Genomic DNA, 16,645 nt, shown 5'->3' on the forward strand with positions numbered 1-16,645 from the left:
TCGAAACGAAGGACTATATTACAGAGCATACAGAGGGGTGATGCAATATCAGAGGGTGAGAGGGATAATAAAGTTGAAAATGTAACTGGTTTGTAAGTGTGCAGACACGAGTGTAAATGAGTTCACAGTGTGAACTATGCAGTGTAACAGTAGTTTTACTATTTTTAAACGGTCTGACAAAGCGAACACAATCGCCCACTGCCCGTGCATCCACTTAATATGCATTTATATAAATGATGCAGGAGCCCTTTGTTGCAAAGCCCGCAGTAATGAGCGCCAGTGAATCCGGTTGTTGTTTCCTTCCTAACCTTCGACAGCCTGAACAATAATTATATACTACTGGAACGCTTTCCGTGTAATAGAGGAGAAGCTGGTTCTGGTTCGGCTAAGCCGTTGCTCCCTGGTTGCTTTCTCTTCCATTTTCCTCACTAAAAATTGGCTCATCAGCTCTTCTGGCTGGGAGCTGCCTCCTCCCTTTGTTCTGAGAGCAGCAGCGTTCCTGCTTGCTGGGGCACGAGCACCCTTCACTTTATAGGTAACTTTAGGTTAGTCCAGCAAGGCTGCGGGTCGCTGGCGTGTTACCGGGGACGAATCGACCCAAAAATACCCGGACAGCGGTAGAAACGGGCCCGGGTGCTGGGAATGGAATCGAGCCAACGGCGTGCGTAAGTGCGGGGATGCAATAAATAACTTTATAGCGCTGTAGGCCGCAGAGTCGGGGAGGTCGGGGGAATCCTCGTTTTGATTTATGTGTTTGGGGTAGCTGTCACGAGCCGGCGAACGAAACCGTCCAACGTTTTTATTCCACTTTTAATAAGCGCAGCTATGCAGACCAGCAAGGCCATTTCATTCCATTTCTGTTCAGGCCATCGCCTACTGTATATATCCATTTTCGGTCCTCCAGGGCACTCGTTTGGATTAAGGACTGTGTTTATCAAGTTTATGGGCGGATTTTATACCAGAATGGTGGGGCTCGCACTTAATGATTTTCTCAATGGTCGCCGAACGTTGTTGCATGTTATATTTAATTATTTTCAATCTGTTTCGTAATTTGTATGATTTATTTGATGATTGTATTTTAAACGTTTAATGTTATTATTAACACTACTGTTTTTACTATTATTATTATTATTATTATTATGTCATTACTTGTTTATCTCTTTTTTATTTTTATATATATATAACTATAAATTAATAAATCTTGCAGAACAGAAAAGTAGGCCATTCTTTTTTAGAAGGCCATGAGAGCTTGTAATGCTGTTAAACACTGACGAAAAAAATGCGATTTAACTACGGATTTTTAGTAGCATGTTTTTATCCCTTTATTCATCTGTATATTTTCAATATTTGAATAAGGGCGCATGTATGGTTTGGATTTTCAAATTACTCTTCCTGCTGTCAGTAAATCCGTTAGGAAGGCCAAAGGTTCTGTTTTAAATGATTAGAAATATCATACTTAATTCAATACATGTTGAAAATCAATAGAAGTAAGGGACTTTGGGATATAGCGTAAATATTTTCGTTGGCCTCGAATTTCTCTCTGTGTTCCCGAACATAATTTAAGGTTAACATGTCGGTCAACAGTGGCCAACCATCAAATTGTCTTCGAGGTCAATTTCTCTACATGAGGTCTGATGTTCTCTATTGGATTTTTGGCGACCCCGTTTTGATTGCATCTCTCCTTTTTTCTGTTCCTCTACTTACAGTTCCTTCTCGTTATCAAGAAGTTGTATCCTTGCATAAAATCTAGAAGTGATAAAGGACAATATCTCGGTAAGTGATTCAATCTTTCTTGCGTTTGACAGTGATTTATACCCTTTGGTTATGTGTTTGGGGAAGAGACTGTATTTTTTTCCTTCTTCAATTTCGATTTTTTTCTTAAACATTTGTATTATTATGAAATCTGAATTTATATTTTTACTGATTCGAATAATAAAACAAATTTGAAAATTCGCATGCTTTATTAAAATGTTTTAATTTCAAAGACATTTTCATACAATGCAACATCAGAATTTTAGCTACAGATTGTATTTGATTGCATTTAATGAATACAATTTATACAGTTGCACACTGGGAGAACAAATTTCATAAAAAAAAATTACAGACCCCTATCCTATATGCTATTATAATTGCGCATCTAGTGTGTGCTGCGTACACGTTGTTTTTAAAATTTATACAAAGAATGTTGTCATTAGAAAAAAAAAAAAAAATGATTGATTGAGACAGCCTATCAAATCTGGATTGCATTGATATAGCAGTATAGGGACTTGGATGGTGATTACGTGCTTTTTCATTTTTGGGGCTGCTCATGCGTAACATTTATTTGCAGAGTCTTTGAAAAAAATTGTTTGACACCTTAAATAATTGCTTAGCAAACGGTGATTCGCAACTCACAGTAAGTCCCACGCTAGAATAACATTCACAACATGTTTTTGCCATGTAAATAAACATCCAAACAACAACATTAACAGCAGCCCATTAATTGTTTTGCCAAAAGGCTACTGGAGCTATTTGCTATCTTGTTGATGCCATATATTAATTTTAGGGGCACAACAATCTAAAAAATATATACATATATTTCCATTAACGCCTTTATTTTTTATTTTTTTTTAATACCAATATCCTATTAACGTAGCAAAATGTTTTCATCACTGTTCTGAAACAATGGAATTGAGCAGAAATGCAGAAATTACATAAAGTAAAATACTCCATACAGCTGCGTAGAAAATTCAATCTGTATATTCTATACAATTTTAATACTTTTTTTAATGTCCTTTTTCAACACAGACATACATTTGACTTAATTCCTTTTAAACGAACTCATTAATTTTAATTTCAAAAAGGAGTATCCAGGGAAGTATCCGCTTGAAGTACGATAGAATGTCCGGAAGTGCAGCTAGTTTTGCTTCTGGTTTCTGTAGATGTACATCCACGGAAATAATGCACCGAGGTGCGGTTGTCTTTTTTGTATTCCATTGGAAAAGAACGATAAATGTAACATCCATCACCGCGCAGCTCAATAAGCTGTCCTTTTTGAAAATTAACAATATGATTCCCAGTCCATGAAAACCAGCATGCCATAATCCAAACTGTAAAACTCGACCACTGTCTGAACAATAACAGTTTGTTAATGTTTATATCACAGCTGAAAGATGGCAAAATGGAAGAGTAGAAATAGTGTTTTCTGCATTTCGTTGCCTCAGCCCACGTGTTAGTTAATTAGTGCCCTTTTAAGTGGCTCCCCATTGGATCCTTTTAGCAAAGGTTGCAAAATAAGGAACAATGCCGTTTAGTAAAAAGTTGCAGACACCTACATTTTTGCCTCGTGCCTTCCTCCCACACCGTTGGTGATGCTCTCTATTCAAGCACCTAGAAGAAATGCATCTTTTTAAAGTTGCCTGTTTACAGCTGCCTGTGTATGGTGGAAGTCATAAATCTTACGTAGCCATAAACGACGGGGGTAGTGTCCTGAATAATAAAAATAGAGAGAGAGTAAGAGAGAGAGAGGGAGACGTGGTGTTTGGCTTAAGGAGAGAGAAGTAGCAATATCTATTGAACACCTTCGTGGTGTTTTTTCTTTTCTTTTTTCCATTTTGATTTCGCGCCGGCTTTCTTCCTCGTTTCTTTTTCGCGTTTTTCCATTCTGTCCTCCATCCTTAAAGGATATGTTGATATTTTTGTCCTTTTTGTAGCCTAGAGTAAAAACAGAAGAAACTCTCTCGTCTATTTTTTTTTTTTTTTTTACCCTGCAAGCGCCATCCATGCTACTCGAAGAACTTGTGTGACCAGGACTCGACAGAGCTTCTTAATATTAAAAAAAAAATCTTTCTTTTTTCTTTTGGGTGATTTGTTTTCACACCCCTCCCTCAGGTCTCAAGTCCGCCTGTTGTCTGTTCTCTTGTTCTTAAACCCCCATCTCATTGGTTTTTATATTTTGCGCATAAGTTATTATACTAGTTGGGTGTGTTGGCAGGGATGTGATGAAATATTAACAATACAGATAGAATGTTGTTTCTGCCTCAAGCTAGAAGCAAGCCGGCGCTAAGAACGTACTTCCTGGTAATTTAATATACACCGGTAGAGTAGGAGAGGGAGAGAGAAATGGGTCCTCTCTGCTATAGTTGCCTATTCAACAATGTTACTAGAGCATAATAGTTAAACCACACAAGTGAAAGAGACTCGGGGAAAAAAACTCTTCAGCTTCCGTTATAGACCCTTATCTTGTCCCGAGCGCCTGCAATTAGCATAAGTTTTCACTGGTGACGCTGTTTGATGGGGATTAACGCTTGCGCCTCTCACATCCAGCCTGCTCCGTTATTTCCAATAGCTGGAAAGGCCTGGTGTTGACTACATACAATAACCTAGCAAAGACGAGCAAATTACACCAGCAGACCCCGGGCCCCGACATGAGACGGGGAGATGTTACGGCGAGTCGGGAGCCCACCTCGGATTATGATGTTCAATTTTGCGCCGTGAGGAGAAGGCGAGGGGAGATTGAAGGCGAAATCTGAGGCCATTGTTATCTGCGAGCAGGGCGTACCAGTCGACAGGGCGGCCAGGAGCAGTGCTGCCTGTCCATTTGCAGCCCCCCTCGCATACCTCAGATCTTTCATGCTAGACCGTCTCCCCCTTTCGCGAGCCGAGGGGAATCGTCCAGCAGCGCCCGCACTCTGGCGCGGGGCAGCCGTGCTCGAGATACCCGGCGTTTGACGCGCGCTGTCTGGCTGGAATATCGAAACTGGTATGAGCTTTGGGCTTTTTTATTGATTGCAGCGCGGCCGAATGTGGAAAATATGATGCCTGCCCGCGCGTCTCTCGTCAGAGGCTAAGGTAAGCTGGTCTGAAATAGGCTATCAGTTTGTGAATGGCGGTATGTGTGTCCTAGTGATTTATGACCGTATGACTCCAAACGCGGTTCAAGAAGAGTTCACAATGCTTTAAGCTTCCATTGGAGCTGGAGCTTTCTTTCGCTACCTCTGAATAAATGCATCCCAGATTTTGTTATCTAGTCTAATTTGGGCTTCGTTACATAACAAAGGAAATCATTTTTGGGGATGTTTGTTTTCATGTATGGCTTTGGTAGGAAAGCGAGCGTTTCATTTTTCAAAACTGACTTGGTGTTTTTACGCGAGCAAATAAAAATGCGGTGGTTAAACGTCAGTATGAAATATTCAAATGATTTTAACGATTTCACCAAATGCTTCGATTGGCACCAAGGTGTGTTTTTATTTGATATTGAATTTGCACGTTCAAGGCCTATTCTTTCCGAATGCAAAGACTGTGGGTGTCTCTAATCGAAATATTTACTTACTTTATTTTTGGGGTTTTCTATGTAAGCCATCCTTCAGAAATTTACATAAATATCAGGTAACTTATTTTCGAATAGCAAAGAGGCGCCCAAGCAATGTTATGTTGTTTTTGTTGACGATTGGGTTGGTCCTGCTACTACTACGTCCGCTCTTGACTCCGTAATTGTGTTAGGGTTGAATCTACAGAAAAGTTGGTTATTGTGTTACCGTAACAAGAGGGCCAAGACATTACGTGTTCCATTTAATGGAACTGCGATATGATTTCATATCTATTATGCCTGTTTTTATATCCCCCCTCTTCCTCTCCCCTTTCTCTCCCCTGAACAATTCCTTAGAGTAAATGATTAGGATTCCGGCCGTCCTCTTCGAAGATAAATGACCGACATTTGTGACGTGTTGAGACTCAGTCGATGTCCAAAAGCTGTAGCTCATATTTACGCTTTATACAACAGAAACACAAACCTCTCCTCAAATATTTATTTAGATTTATTTCTAAATAATAGAATATTAATCGTAAGATTAGAAATATATAATGCAGGGAAGTGCATTTTATAATCAGAAAGAATGATCTCTTCGAGAAAGACAAATTCACGGACTATTCCAGTTCATTTTAACAAAGGATTTTTGTTTTCTTTTTGAGTTAAGCTTCTACAATAATGTATTTATGATCCCTGAAGCTTATAATGTTGGTTCAAAATGTTATGGCAGCGTATTAACGCTTTCCTTTTGCTTTTACACAAACAAAAGAAAAAAAAGAAAAAAACAGATTTAGAACAATATAATGTCAGGATGGTCAGATGATATTTCAAAACCACATATACTATTTTGTGGAACACTTTATTATTATTATTATTATTATTATTATTATAGATAGATAGATAGATAGATAGATAGATAGATAGATAGATAGATAGATAGGTAGACCAGTATTATTCTTTACTTGATCAAATGAGTTTTTTTTTTTTTTGTATTTTTTTTTTTGTATCTGATTTTCGCAACGAAAGCGAATAATTAAATAAATAATAAACAAGCACAAAACAGTGTTTACGTAAAACAGGCCTTCGTTACATTTGTCAGGTATGTGTATGTATCCAACGAAATATAAGACCGCATTAAAATACTAATACAGTCTTCCAGTCATTTTAGTACATTTATGGTAATATAGACATAGCTATTTTTAAATTCCCAGCTCATGCATACAATTTGTAGCTATGGAAAATGATTACACGAAATAATTACAAAAATTGTGTTGCCCACTGTGAAGTGAACTTGCAAGTATCTGATAAAACAAAAACCACAGTAGTCCTCCTAAAACATCTTACGCAATCTCCTGGCTTCCCCTTAGTCTTTTTAATAACATTTACTACCCAGGCGAGTGAGTGAGAATAAATGCCAGGTGCCTGTAAGTGTTTGAGTGATCGTTTTCGCCCGGTCCTCTCAGCAACCCCAGAGCCAAGCAGCGAGGTCTTTAGCTTTTTAAAGAGCTGGATTTGTCTATTTGGGTCCAGCGACCGTTATGAATAACACCAATCGAAGCTTCCGGTGAAGCTTTCCCTATGCGTTCATAAAGGCCAGCAACAAAGTTAAAGAAACACGATGCCGGTTTGTCAGGTTTTAATGTTGCCCAAATACGTTTGTTTGTAACTGGAGAAAGCCCTCCAAAGATGGCCTTTGTGTTGGAGGCGAGAGCTCTCATATGTCTGCAGAGCTCGCCTGTATTGTCCATATTTTTTTCTTTTTTTCCACTGTGTTTGTTCAGTACTGTTTTAATTGCACAAATGAAATATATGTGAAATGTTTTTACACAATATCAGAAGCTCAGAATGGAGCCCTAGTGTCAGCAATTATCGACCTAAAACTTGGCAGTGATTTCAAACATTTTCATTTTTATAATAGGACAGTATATATGTATGTATGTATGTATTTATTTATTTATTTATTTATTTACCTACCTAAATATACATGCAAGTAAGAACAATGACCAGAACACAAAACATTTATTTAAAGGACAGAAGCAATATAGATCTGTAATAAACAGTACAATTTAAATAACATGCAATAGAAACAAAAATTTGAAATGTAGTCCTCCAGTTCTAACCCTTATGTTTGGTTTGTTATGATGTGCAAAAGAGAGAAAGTGAGAGAGAGGGGGGGTGAAAGAGAGAGAGAGCATCTGCAGGCTGCGTTGTGGGAACATGCTATTCATGTCATGGCGTCTTTCAGTGCAGTAAGATGGATTTACCTCGCGCCCCTCTTATTATGTGCCTCTTATAACCTTTCAGGTCAGCTTCCAAGAGGCCATTGGAAAGAGACCGTCACGTGACATCTAGTGCCAATGTTCTTCCAGAAGGTCGTCAGGACCCTGGTAGCCGGTAACTTGATTTTTGGAAATGCAGAAAACGACCTACTACGACAACTCGACACTTTTCGGAGGATACTCGTACCAGGGGGCAAACGGTTTTGGCTATGATGCCCCGGCACCAGCCTTCCAGAACTCAGCGCATCTTGAGGGTGACTACCAAAGGTCTGCATGCTCCCTACAGTCGCTCGGCACCAGCGCACCCCCACAGCCTCAGCATGCCAAGACGAAAGAGCTTAATGGCAGCTGCATGCGGCCCAGTCTGCCACCTGAACACCACCCACCCCCCCAGGTTTCCCCTCCTCAGAACGCTGTAAACGTTGCTGCCTCAAATGCCACCCAGCAGCCAGGCGGCAGCGGTGGTGGTGGGGCTGGCAGTGGGGGCACGGCCAAATCATCATCCAAGTCATCCTCTCTGGCCCCAAACCCAGCTCTCACGAAGCAAATCTTTCCTTGGATGAAGGAGTCACGTCAGAACACCAAGCAAAAAAACAGCTCCCCTAGTGCAAGCTCAGCTAACGGTGTGTTTGCCAAACCCCCTCTTCTCTTCTGTTCTCTTCTGTTCTCTTCTGTTCTCTTCTCTTCTCTTCTCTTCTCTTCTCTTCTCTTCTCTTCTCTTCTCTTCTCTTCTCTTCTCTTCTCTGCTCTGCTCTTCTCACCCTTCTTGACCAAGACAGATGTTGGCCAACATCATTAGCTTGAAATGGGATACAAAGGGGGTGGGACTAAATCAGACCATGCTCATTTCAAATGTTTTCAATATTTTTTTAGTGATTGGATGTTTAACAAGGGTACGGGCCAGTCTATTTCCAATTTATTGTACAACCAAAATGAGTCTCAGATGATTATATTCTTATACACTCTGAATATCTCTGACTATAAAAGCATCAGACGAATCAGTACAAAAGATTATTGTTCGGATTTTAGATGGCAGCAATGCCACATTATTTGTCATACATGATTACTGTGTCCAGATAACAGGAGATTTCTCCCACAAGCCTCTGAATCTGCATGTAGAGGTTTCTATCGTCTTAATCCTCCCTGTAAACCGTTCAAAAGACAAACCATGTAGCAAACACACCGTTGCCTAGTGCACAGTATGAATCTGGCCCTGGGCTTTAGTTGTAATGTGATTTACATACACAAGGTCAATGTTAGGGCATGCGTCTCTTAATAAATGCCAAAGTTATGAAGTGTTGACAACCAATATCAGGGGGATAAGTTTTTCATGGCCGGCTTTATTAGTGGGAACGATGCATTCAATTTCCGTGTGGAGTAATTATGTTTTATTTCATTCTCACCCCAGCGGAGAGCAGCGGTGGTGAGAAAAGCCCTCCGGGTTCTGCAGCTTCCAAGAGAGCACGCACCGCTTACACCAGCGCTCAGCTGGTGGAGCTCGAGAAGGAGTTTCACTTCAACCGATACCTGTGCCGGCCGAGGCGCGTGGAGATGGCCAATCTGCTCAACCTCAGTGAGCGGCAGATCAAAATTTGGTTCCAGAACAGGCGGATGAAGTACAAGAAGGATCAAAAGTCGAAAGGCATGGGCTCGTCCTCAGGGGGGCCGTCCCCCACAGGAAGTCCGCCTCTCCCAATGCAGTCCTCAGCTGGTTTCATGAACTCTATGCACTCAATGGGCAGTTACGATGCTCCGTCCCCACCATCTTTTAACAAGCCCCATCAAAATGCATACGCCATGTCAACAGCCTATCAGAACCCAATGAAAGGTTGCCCACCCCAACAGAAGTATGGAAACACTGCACCGGATTACGACCCACACGGGCTACAGGGTAACAGTGGCACCTATGGGACACCGAACATGCAGGGTAGCCCTGTGTATGTGGGAGGTAGCTATGTTGATGCCATGCCTGCCACTGGGCCTTCGATGTACGGCCTCAATCACCTACCACACCACCAGTCGGCAAGCATGGACTACAACGGTGCCACACAGATGTCGGCGAACCAGCACCATGGACCGTGTGACCCACATCCGACATACACGGATCTGTCTGCGCACCATCCTTCTCAGGGTAGAATCCAAGAAGCACCCAAGTTGACTCATCTGTAGCAGGTTTGGACAAAAAAATAAAAAAATAAAAAAACAGAAAAAAAGAAAGAAAAAATGAAAGGAAGACAAAACGAAACAGACTAACCCATGGGGCGATGCAATGGGGTTGAAAAAGATGATCCAGTGGTTTCTTGCCATGACTAGAACACCGGTTTGTGTCAATGTTGTCCTTCCATTCATACGTGAACATACCTGAATTTACTATCCATAAGTCTAAATACCCCTTTAAAATGACACACTTCATGGAAAGTGGCTAGTTCATGCCAAGGAATAGACTGTCCAGCTGTATGACCTCATTACATCATCCTAAATGTTTGTGTACTTCTTCAGCATTATCGCTGCATTCCTCACACTTTGGAGGGCGGTACGGTATAGCTTACATTTAAACTTACTGGTGCAAGAAAACCACTGGATTGTTTTCGTCCACCACCCTTATTTCACATACCTCTTTTTTTAAACGTCTCAAAAACCAGTCGATTTTTTTATTAACTTGTTCCCAAAACAGCAGCAGACTGGCACCTTGTCTTTAGCAAGACACGGTGATGAAGATATTCATCTCTTTTAAGTCCGTTTTACACTATGCTACCTATCAACTATTGATGAGAAGTAAATAGAATTTTGTTATGGCTTTGACACAGGGTAAAAAAGAAGAGTTGAGAATACTAGTCAATTAAAGTTCATTCCCTCGTTCTCAACTTGCTGCCCCCCCCCCTCCCTCCCTCATACTCCTTCCCCAGTTCTTTATCTTTCCCAATCTTTGGGTTCGCCTACATTAGTCCAAACTAATATGAAAGGCCCACATTTTCTCATGTCTTGACTTAACGTGGAAACAGGGTATATTTGAACAAAAATGCATGTCCGGGAAACCAAGCTACGGCGCAGACGTCTTTGTTTACGCCTAATGCGCTCTCGTCTGGGCATCATTGTTGCACTTAGAGTTTACATTTAATGGGTGAGGAAGAAAAGTAAATCTTATTTTGAATCGGAAGACCTTCAATCAGCGTCTTTCACTAAGTGTGTTCAAGTGAACATTCATAAATATATATTTATTTGTTATAGCCAGTTTAAATACTTTCTTTTTTGTATTATTTATCCCCATGTATTTATATCGATAAAAATGTACTTTTTTAGTATCTACCTGTTATAAAAAGACGCTGTGTTCTTGTCATTGTAACAAATTAATTTTTAGTTCTTGTATTTTAGAGATATGTAGGTTTATGTTACCCTTGTATAAATAATGTCTTGACTTGTACAGGGGGCGCAAGAACGGAATCAAACCGTTCCCGCATAGTCGAGATTTAGACGAAATATAGCGAACATTTTGAGAACTTCATTTGTCCTTTGTAACTACTTTTATTTCCTTGTTAAGAGTTGGTTGTTGAACAATTCTTTAATAAAATGTTATGTTATTCATTTCCACTCTAGAAGTTCATGAGTTTACCAAACAGACTGAAAGACTGAAAAGGGTGGGGGTGGGGGTTCCTCGAGGCCTGTGAAAGAGCCCTGGAGGCCGCGCCTGCAATGGTCACGTGAAGGGAGTCCAATAAAATCGTCGAGCACTCTTATTGCTTGTTATGGAATTAAAGCAAATCATTACAAATAATCCCAAGTTTGAAGAAGAAAGGCACAGATAACACATGACAAAACATATTTTTGCACGTTGGATCTCGATTATTGTAGCCAAAAAAGAGGAAAAATGGCTGCGTTGCTGTCTGTGCTACTCATTTATTTAACAACAGATTTGATTTTAGCATGCCCAGGTTTCAGACAAATCTAGACAAGGAAATTTAGAACCACGTGAATACTAAATAAACAAATATTACAACAACAGTGATAACATGAAATACTTCCCATTGCATGCACAAAAAAATAATAATAATACACTAAGGCGGCTATTGGCGGTTTGCGATTACCTGATTTTCTCAACATGTCACCGATTTAATGTTTTATATTGTTACAGACATTTATACTACCTTAATGTGTCTAAATATCTAATAAAAACACATCAAAGCTGTTATCAGAATAAAAATGGCACAAGACGCAAGTTTTTGCATTTTAACCAAATATACAGAAAATAGTCACATTTGGAGGTAGTGTACGAACGTAAGGTATTAAACAGTCAAATATACTAAATATATAATTTTTCATGCATTTCAGATAGAAAGATAGATAGATAATTACAACATACGATATATAAGAAATGAATTTAAAAAACCCGCTGTCCTCGGATGATATAAATCCCTTTAAGCATTTAAAGCAAACGGTTGTTCGTCCCAGAATATTATAATTATTTTCCAGCGGACAAAAATCCAGTTGAAAAAAGGATCACTTGACAATTGTTTAGGCTAGTACTGTCCGAAACAGAAACACATACACATAAAAACGCACAAACAATAAATAAGAGAGATTATCAGTGCGTCCCAGTCCCTCGCAGTCAGCTCCGTTCTGTAGTAAAGGAGGCCCTTTTAGATTGACCCCTTTCCGAAGTGCCCACGGCCTACAGCTTGCTTTGTATTTCCTTTAAAATTCCCAGACACCCACACAGGGTTATAGCCTATCTGTTTCCACTGTGCTTTTAGACGAGAAAAACGACGAAACGACGCTCGGGCTGCAAATCCCAGCTATTATGAAGTCAATTTCAAAATTGGCTGCAACAATTTAGTTTTAATCTCTAATCCTATCGAGTCGACGCACCAATAGAATGTATCCAATGCAGAAAAAAATAAATCTAGAAAAAAATCCACAAATCTACGAGGGAATAATGGGGGTTTTCTTTGTTGTGATCTTGGAGGAAAAAGGCGAATTCTTGAGGGTGGCTGCTGTCAAGCGCTTTGCCGGCGAAAAGATTGATCACCCTTGCTGCCTCTCTACTCCTGCTCTAAAAATATCTACCCCCTTTTCCCATTCGTTTTAAACTTTGACGCAACCAATTTTGCTTAGTTTTTCATCGACTAGCATTATATTGTTGCTGTTTTTCCACCAATGTGCAATAGAAATTCAAGTCAACACACTGGCAATTTTCATTCGTAAACGCGACCTCACGATGAACTTTTGGTTGTTGTCACAGTCAACAAATGTTTCACACACACCACTAACCACTATTTTTCGTGCGGTATTATATGTCTTATCGGCACCTTCATTTTAAGAAAAGAGCAAAATATTTATAGAAACATTATTTGACAATTCTCTAACCTGGATTTAGTGCAAACTTACGCGCTTTAGGGTCCCAGTTTTCAGCAATTCTTCAGAGGCTGTGTTAAATAAAAAAAAAAAAGAAAAAGAAATCTAATTTGAGGTAAACCCCAAACTAATTTATTTGTATCGTAATGGTTGGGAATCTTCTATTCGGCAACTGTGGCACACAATCTCACCATCAGTCTTGTACATCCTTATTTATGTGCTTGATAAAAGAAAAATTTTTAGATCTACATCTAGTGTCTGTTACTCTTGTCAAAACTTTTAAGATTAATGACCCTTGATTGTAAATACGCAAGAAGCCATATTGTGGATGTGCTTATCGGGCAAGGCCTGTGAATTACATCACCGGTAGCTCTGCATTTGGATTGTTATTGTCTAACATAAGAGGCCCGCACTTTACCTCTCATGACAAAACAGGACTGTCCGAACACATGGCAGCCGAAAGCCTTTTTTTAAAAAAATATTATTTCGTCCATGTTACAATAAGAACTGGATTATAATATCCTGTTGTATTTTTTCAGACAAATGTTGCTTTTCTTTTGCCACCAGGCCCCGAATTTCGATTGGCTGAGATGAATCATGTGACCAGGAATTGGCTGCAATTTCGCCCATAGTCTTCAGTTTAGTAGACCCTGGTCCCCATACGCTAGTAATATCACCAATATACACAATTATTAAAGCCCGCAAATGCCGTCATAGCAGGACGCAAAATAAATCCTAGCTTTTTGGATGTTATTTTTTGCGTATGTTGGTGTCGCTGGACGCCCTTTTTGCCCAGGCGAAGCGATGAATTTTGAATTTGAGAGGGAGATTGGGTTCATCAACAGCCAGCCTTCCCTTGCAGAGTGCCTGACGTCTTTCCCCGCTGTCCTGGAGTCATTTCAAACTTCATCAATCAAGGACTCGACAGCAATTCCACCTCCTTTCGAGCACACCATCCCTAGTCTGAGTCCCTGCACAGGCAACCAGGCGCGACCGAGGAGCCAAAAGCGAACTGCCTCCAATGGCCTCCAGCTCCGGACACAAACAGCACCGCCGACGCAGCACCAGCAAGGCCCGGCCCCGCTGTCGGGTGGCGCGCCCCTGGCCCACGAGTTCCCATGGATGAAAGAGAAAAAAATCCTCGAAGAAGTGCCCCAAGCCCGGAGCCACTGCTGCAGCAGCAGCCTCCCCTTCTCAGGCATCCTCCGGCTACACAACCGCGGGACTGGAGTCCCCGACAGGTACGTTTATCAAAGCAGTGAACGCGTTTGTTCTGCATTTTGGACATTTTACCCTGAATGATTCGTGACTCGAATAGATGTCAATGTAGCGAAAACTTTAAAGGACTGAATTGCCTGTTATTATAGCCTAAGCAAAATGATTACAGTGTGATTTCACATGCTATGAATTATGCAATTAAGAAAAAAAAAAAGAAAGAAAGAAAAAGAAATGCCCTTTCGAAATTGTTCTTTGTCTTATTTGTATGTAATGTACGGCTTAGCCTGCTTTGGATGGGCTAGTATTCGAGCTCTCTGTATTTAGGAATAATTGTGTAATTTCATCTGATGTCTACATTTCCAGCACCATTAAGCATGCATGATTTTTGTGCAAACATAAATATATACATTTTAAAATTCCGTTCCAGTAATGTCTTTAAAAAGATAAAAAAGGCACCCCTCCCCCATTTCTTGGCACATATACAAAACTGTGCACATTCTGAAAGATTACGTTGCCATCCTGCAGATAGTAGATCTTGATCTATAATAACGATTTAATCGCAATTGATGTCAGCTGAGACTCGATATTTATTCATAACCATGTTTCATGGCTTGGGGAGCCATTTTGGATATCAGTATAAATTGTGAAAGCTGTGGAACACTACAAAATATGGGGCTTGCTGAAATAACGCTTGTACACCACGCTGGTCTATTACCACAAGACATGCCTAACCATTGCAGTCATTGCTACATGACAAGCCCAAACCACATGGCTGTTCTACACTGGGATTTTATTGTCATCTGGACAATTTCTCACATGAAGTTCGATGACTTCGCCTTTTGTATGGGATTTATTTCTGTTTTGATTCTTGCAGAGGCTCAAGGTGGACTGGATAATGGTAGCGGTTCACGGAGGCTGAGGACCGCATACACCAACACGCAGCTACTTGAATTGGAGAAGGAGTTTCACTTTAACAAATACCTCTGTCGGCCCCGGCGCGTTGAAATAGCAGCACTTTTGGATCTAACCGAGCGCCAAGTGAAAGTGTGGTTTCAGAATCGACGCATGAAGCACAAAAGACAAACTACACACCACCGGGACGGGCAAGAAGGCGAGCCCAGCGGTTTCGAGCTCCTGGAGGGAACCGACGCTGCCTCGCCGTATTCGAGCCAATCATTGGAAGTATCTGGTTCTGGCTCTGGTTCGGCAGCAGCTTCCGAGAGTGAGACGTGCCCCACAACTGCCTCCTACACGAACAGTGCGGACAAAAGCCAGCCCACGCCTGAAGAGGGCCAGGCGAACCAGCCGGAGCCTGCATCTGTTCCTGACACAGCGGTTCACTCCCCCCCGTATCCAACGCCTACTGCAGATAACCCCACCACAATGGCTGAGGGCCGAGCAGCTGGGCCGGAGCATTCGTTCACAGAGCCGCAGGATGCCACCTCTCTGCCCGATTTAAATTTCTTTTCGACGGACTCCTGCCTACAGATTTCGGACGCTTTATCGCCGAGTTTGCAGAGCTCATTGGACAGTCCAGTTGACTTCTCCGAGGAAGATTTTGACTTGTTTACGAGCACCCTTTGTACTATAGATTTGCAGCATTTACAGTTCTGAACAATTATGACATCAAAACGCATACAAGAACAATCGAACTCCATCTTATTGCAGTGTCCTGAATGCTTCTCGACCGCAACATTCCTATGATAAGACATAAAAAGTGAAAAGAGACATCTACCTAAACAATTTTTTAAGAAAAACAAAAAAGGCGTGAAACAAAGCCTAAAAGGAAATAAATTGTCCATTATTTTGAAAATACGATGATGTAATCTTTTTGAATACACATCGGGATGGCCCCTGTCGAAGTTTCAGGTATTTTATTGCCTTTTGATTCTCGGATATTAGTTTATGTCTACTAACAGATGAATGGTTGCGGACTTTTTCAGTGAAACTCAATCATTGGAATCTCAGGAATTGTGTCAGACATAAGGGTAGTTGAACTGCTTTTAGGATTTCTCCCAAGGCGGGCGTTGTCCCTACTGAATAATTTTAGAACTAGTTTATTTATTGAGATTCTTTAATAGTAAATTTCAAATTTATTTATTGTACGTTATTTTCATAGTTGAAATAATAAAAAATAAAAAAAAAATAAAACATAACATGGTGGAGCGAGTGTGATTGATTCTCTAAGCTTTAATGAATTATTTCATTAAGAATGTTTAATATTTTAATATAAATCAAGACATTAATTTTAAGAAATTGTTCTTTCTCCTTGCTATTGATGCATTTGGATGAGACAGTCCGCAGGTTGAACCAATGTTTTTGACGAATGTTATTAAGAGTATATGCAAGGATTATTTAACTTATTATTATTATTATTATTATTATTATTATTATTACGTTACTATTATTTTATTGTGATGAGTGATATTCTGTGTCATCAGTAGACTATTCGTACGAGAAAGATGTGGGAACTGCATAAGATCAAGGAAAAAAGAATAAGCCACTAAACTTG

At 40.3% G+C, this 16,645-nt stretch overlaps 2 protein-coding genes across 12 annotated transcripts in view; both read left to right on the forward strand.

The window, feature by feature from the left end:
• The window catches only part of hoxb3a (homeobox B3a), a 51,514-nt gene extending 40,366 nt beyond the window's left edge, over window positions 1-11,148 (forward strand). For 6 of the 11 annotated variants that reach the window (XM_051106021.1, XM_051106022.1, XM_051106023.1 and 3 more), the window contains 3 exons: window positions 1,707-1,773; window positions 7,592-8,189; window positions 8,975-11,148. In XM_051106021.1, the coding sequence (XP_050961978.1) occupies window positions 7,700-8,189; window positions 8,975-9,735 (1,251 nt within the window). In that variant the 5' untranslated portion in view covers window positions 1,707-1,773; window positions 7,592-7,699 and the 3' untranslated portion in view covers window positions 9,736-11,148. Of the gene's footprint in view, window positions 1-76; window positions 666-722; window positions 967-1,706; window positions 1,774-1,980; window positions 4,831-7,591; window positions 8,190-8,974 lie in introns of those variants that run through there. The other 5 variants (XM_051106024.1, XM_051106030.1, XM_051106028.1 and 2 more) reach the window with 5 other exon arrangements.
• An 801-nt stretch (window positions 11,149-11,949) lies between these two features.
• Window positions 11,950-16,195, forward strand: hoxb2a (homeobox B2a). The gene is given in 3 exon segments (XM_051106033.1): window positions 11,950-14,046; window positions 14,048-14,156; window positions 15,008-16,195. Coding segments are annotated over 3 exon segments (1,233 nt in total). The 5' UTR covers window positions 11,950-13,662; the 3' UTR covers window positions 15,748-16,195.
• Window positions 16,196-16,645: the final 450 nt, after the last annotated feature.

The sequence above is a fragment of the Labeo rohita genome, chromosome 3 (genome assembly GCF_022985175.1).
Source record: "Labeo rohita strain BAU-BD-2019 chromosome 3, IGBB_LRoh.1.0, whole genome shotgun sequence".
NCBI lineage: Eukaryota > Metazoa > Chordata > Actinopteri > Cypriniformes > Cyprinidae > Labeo > Labeo rohita.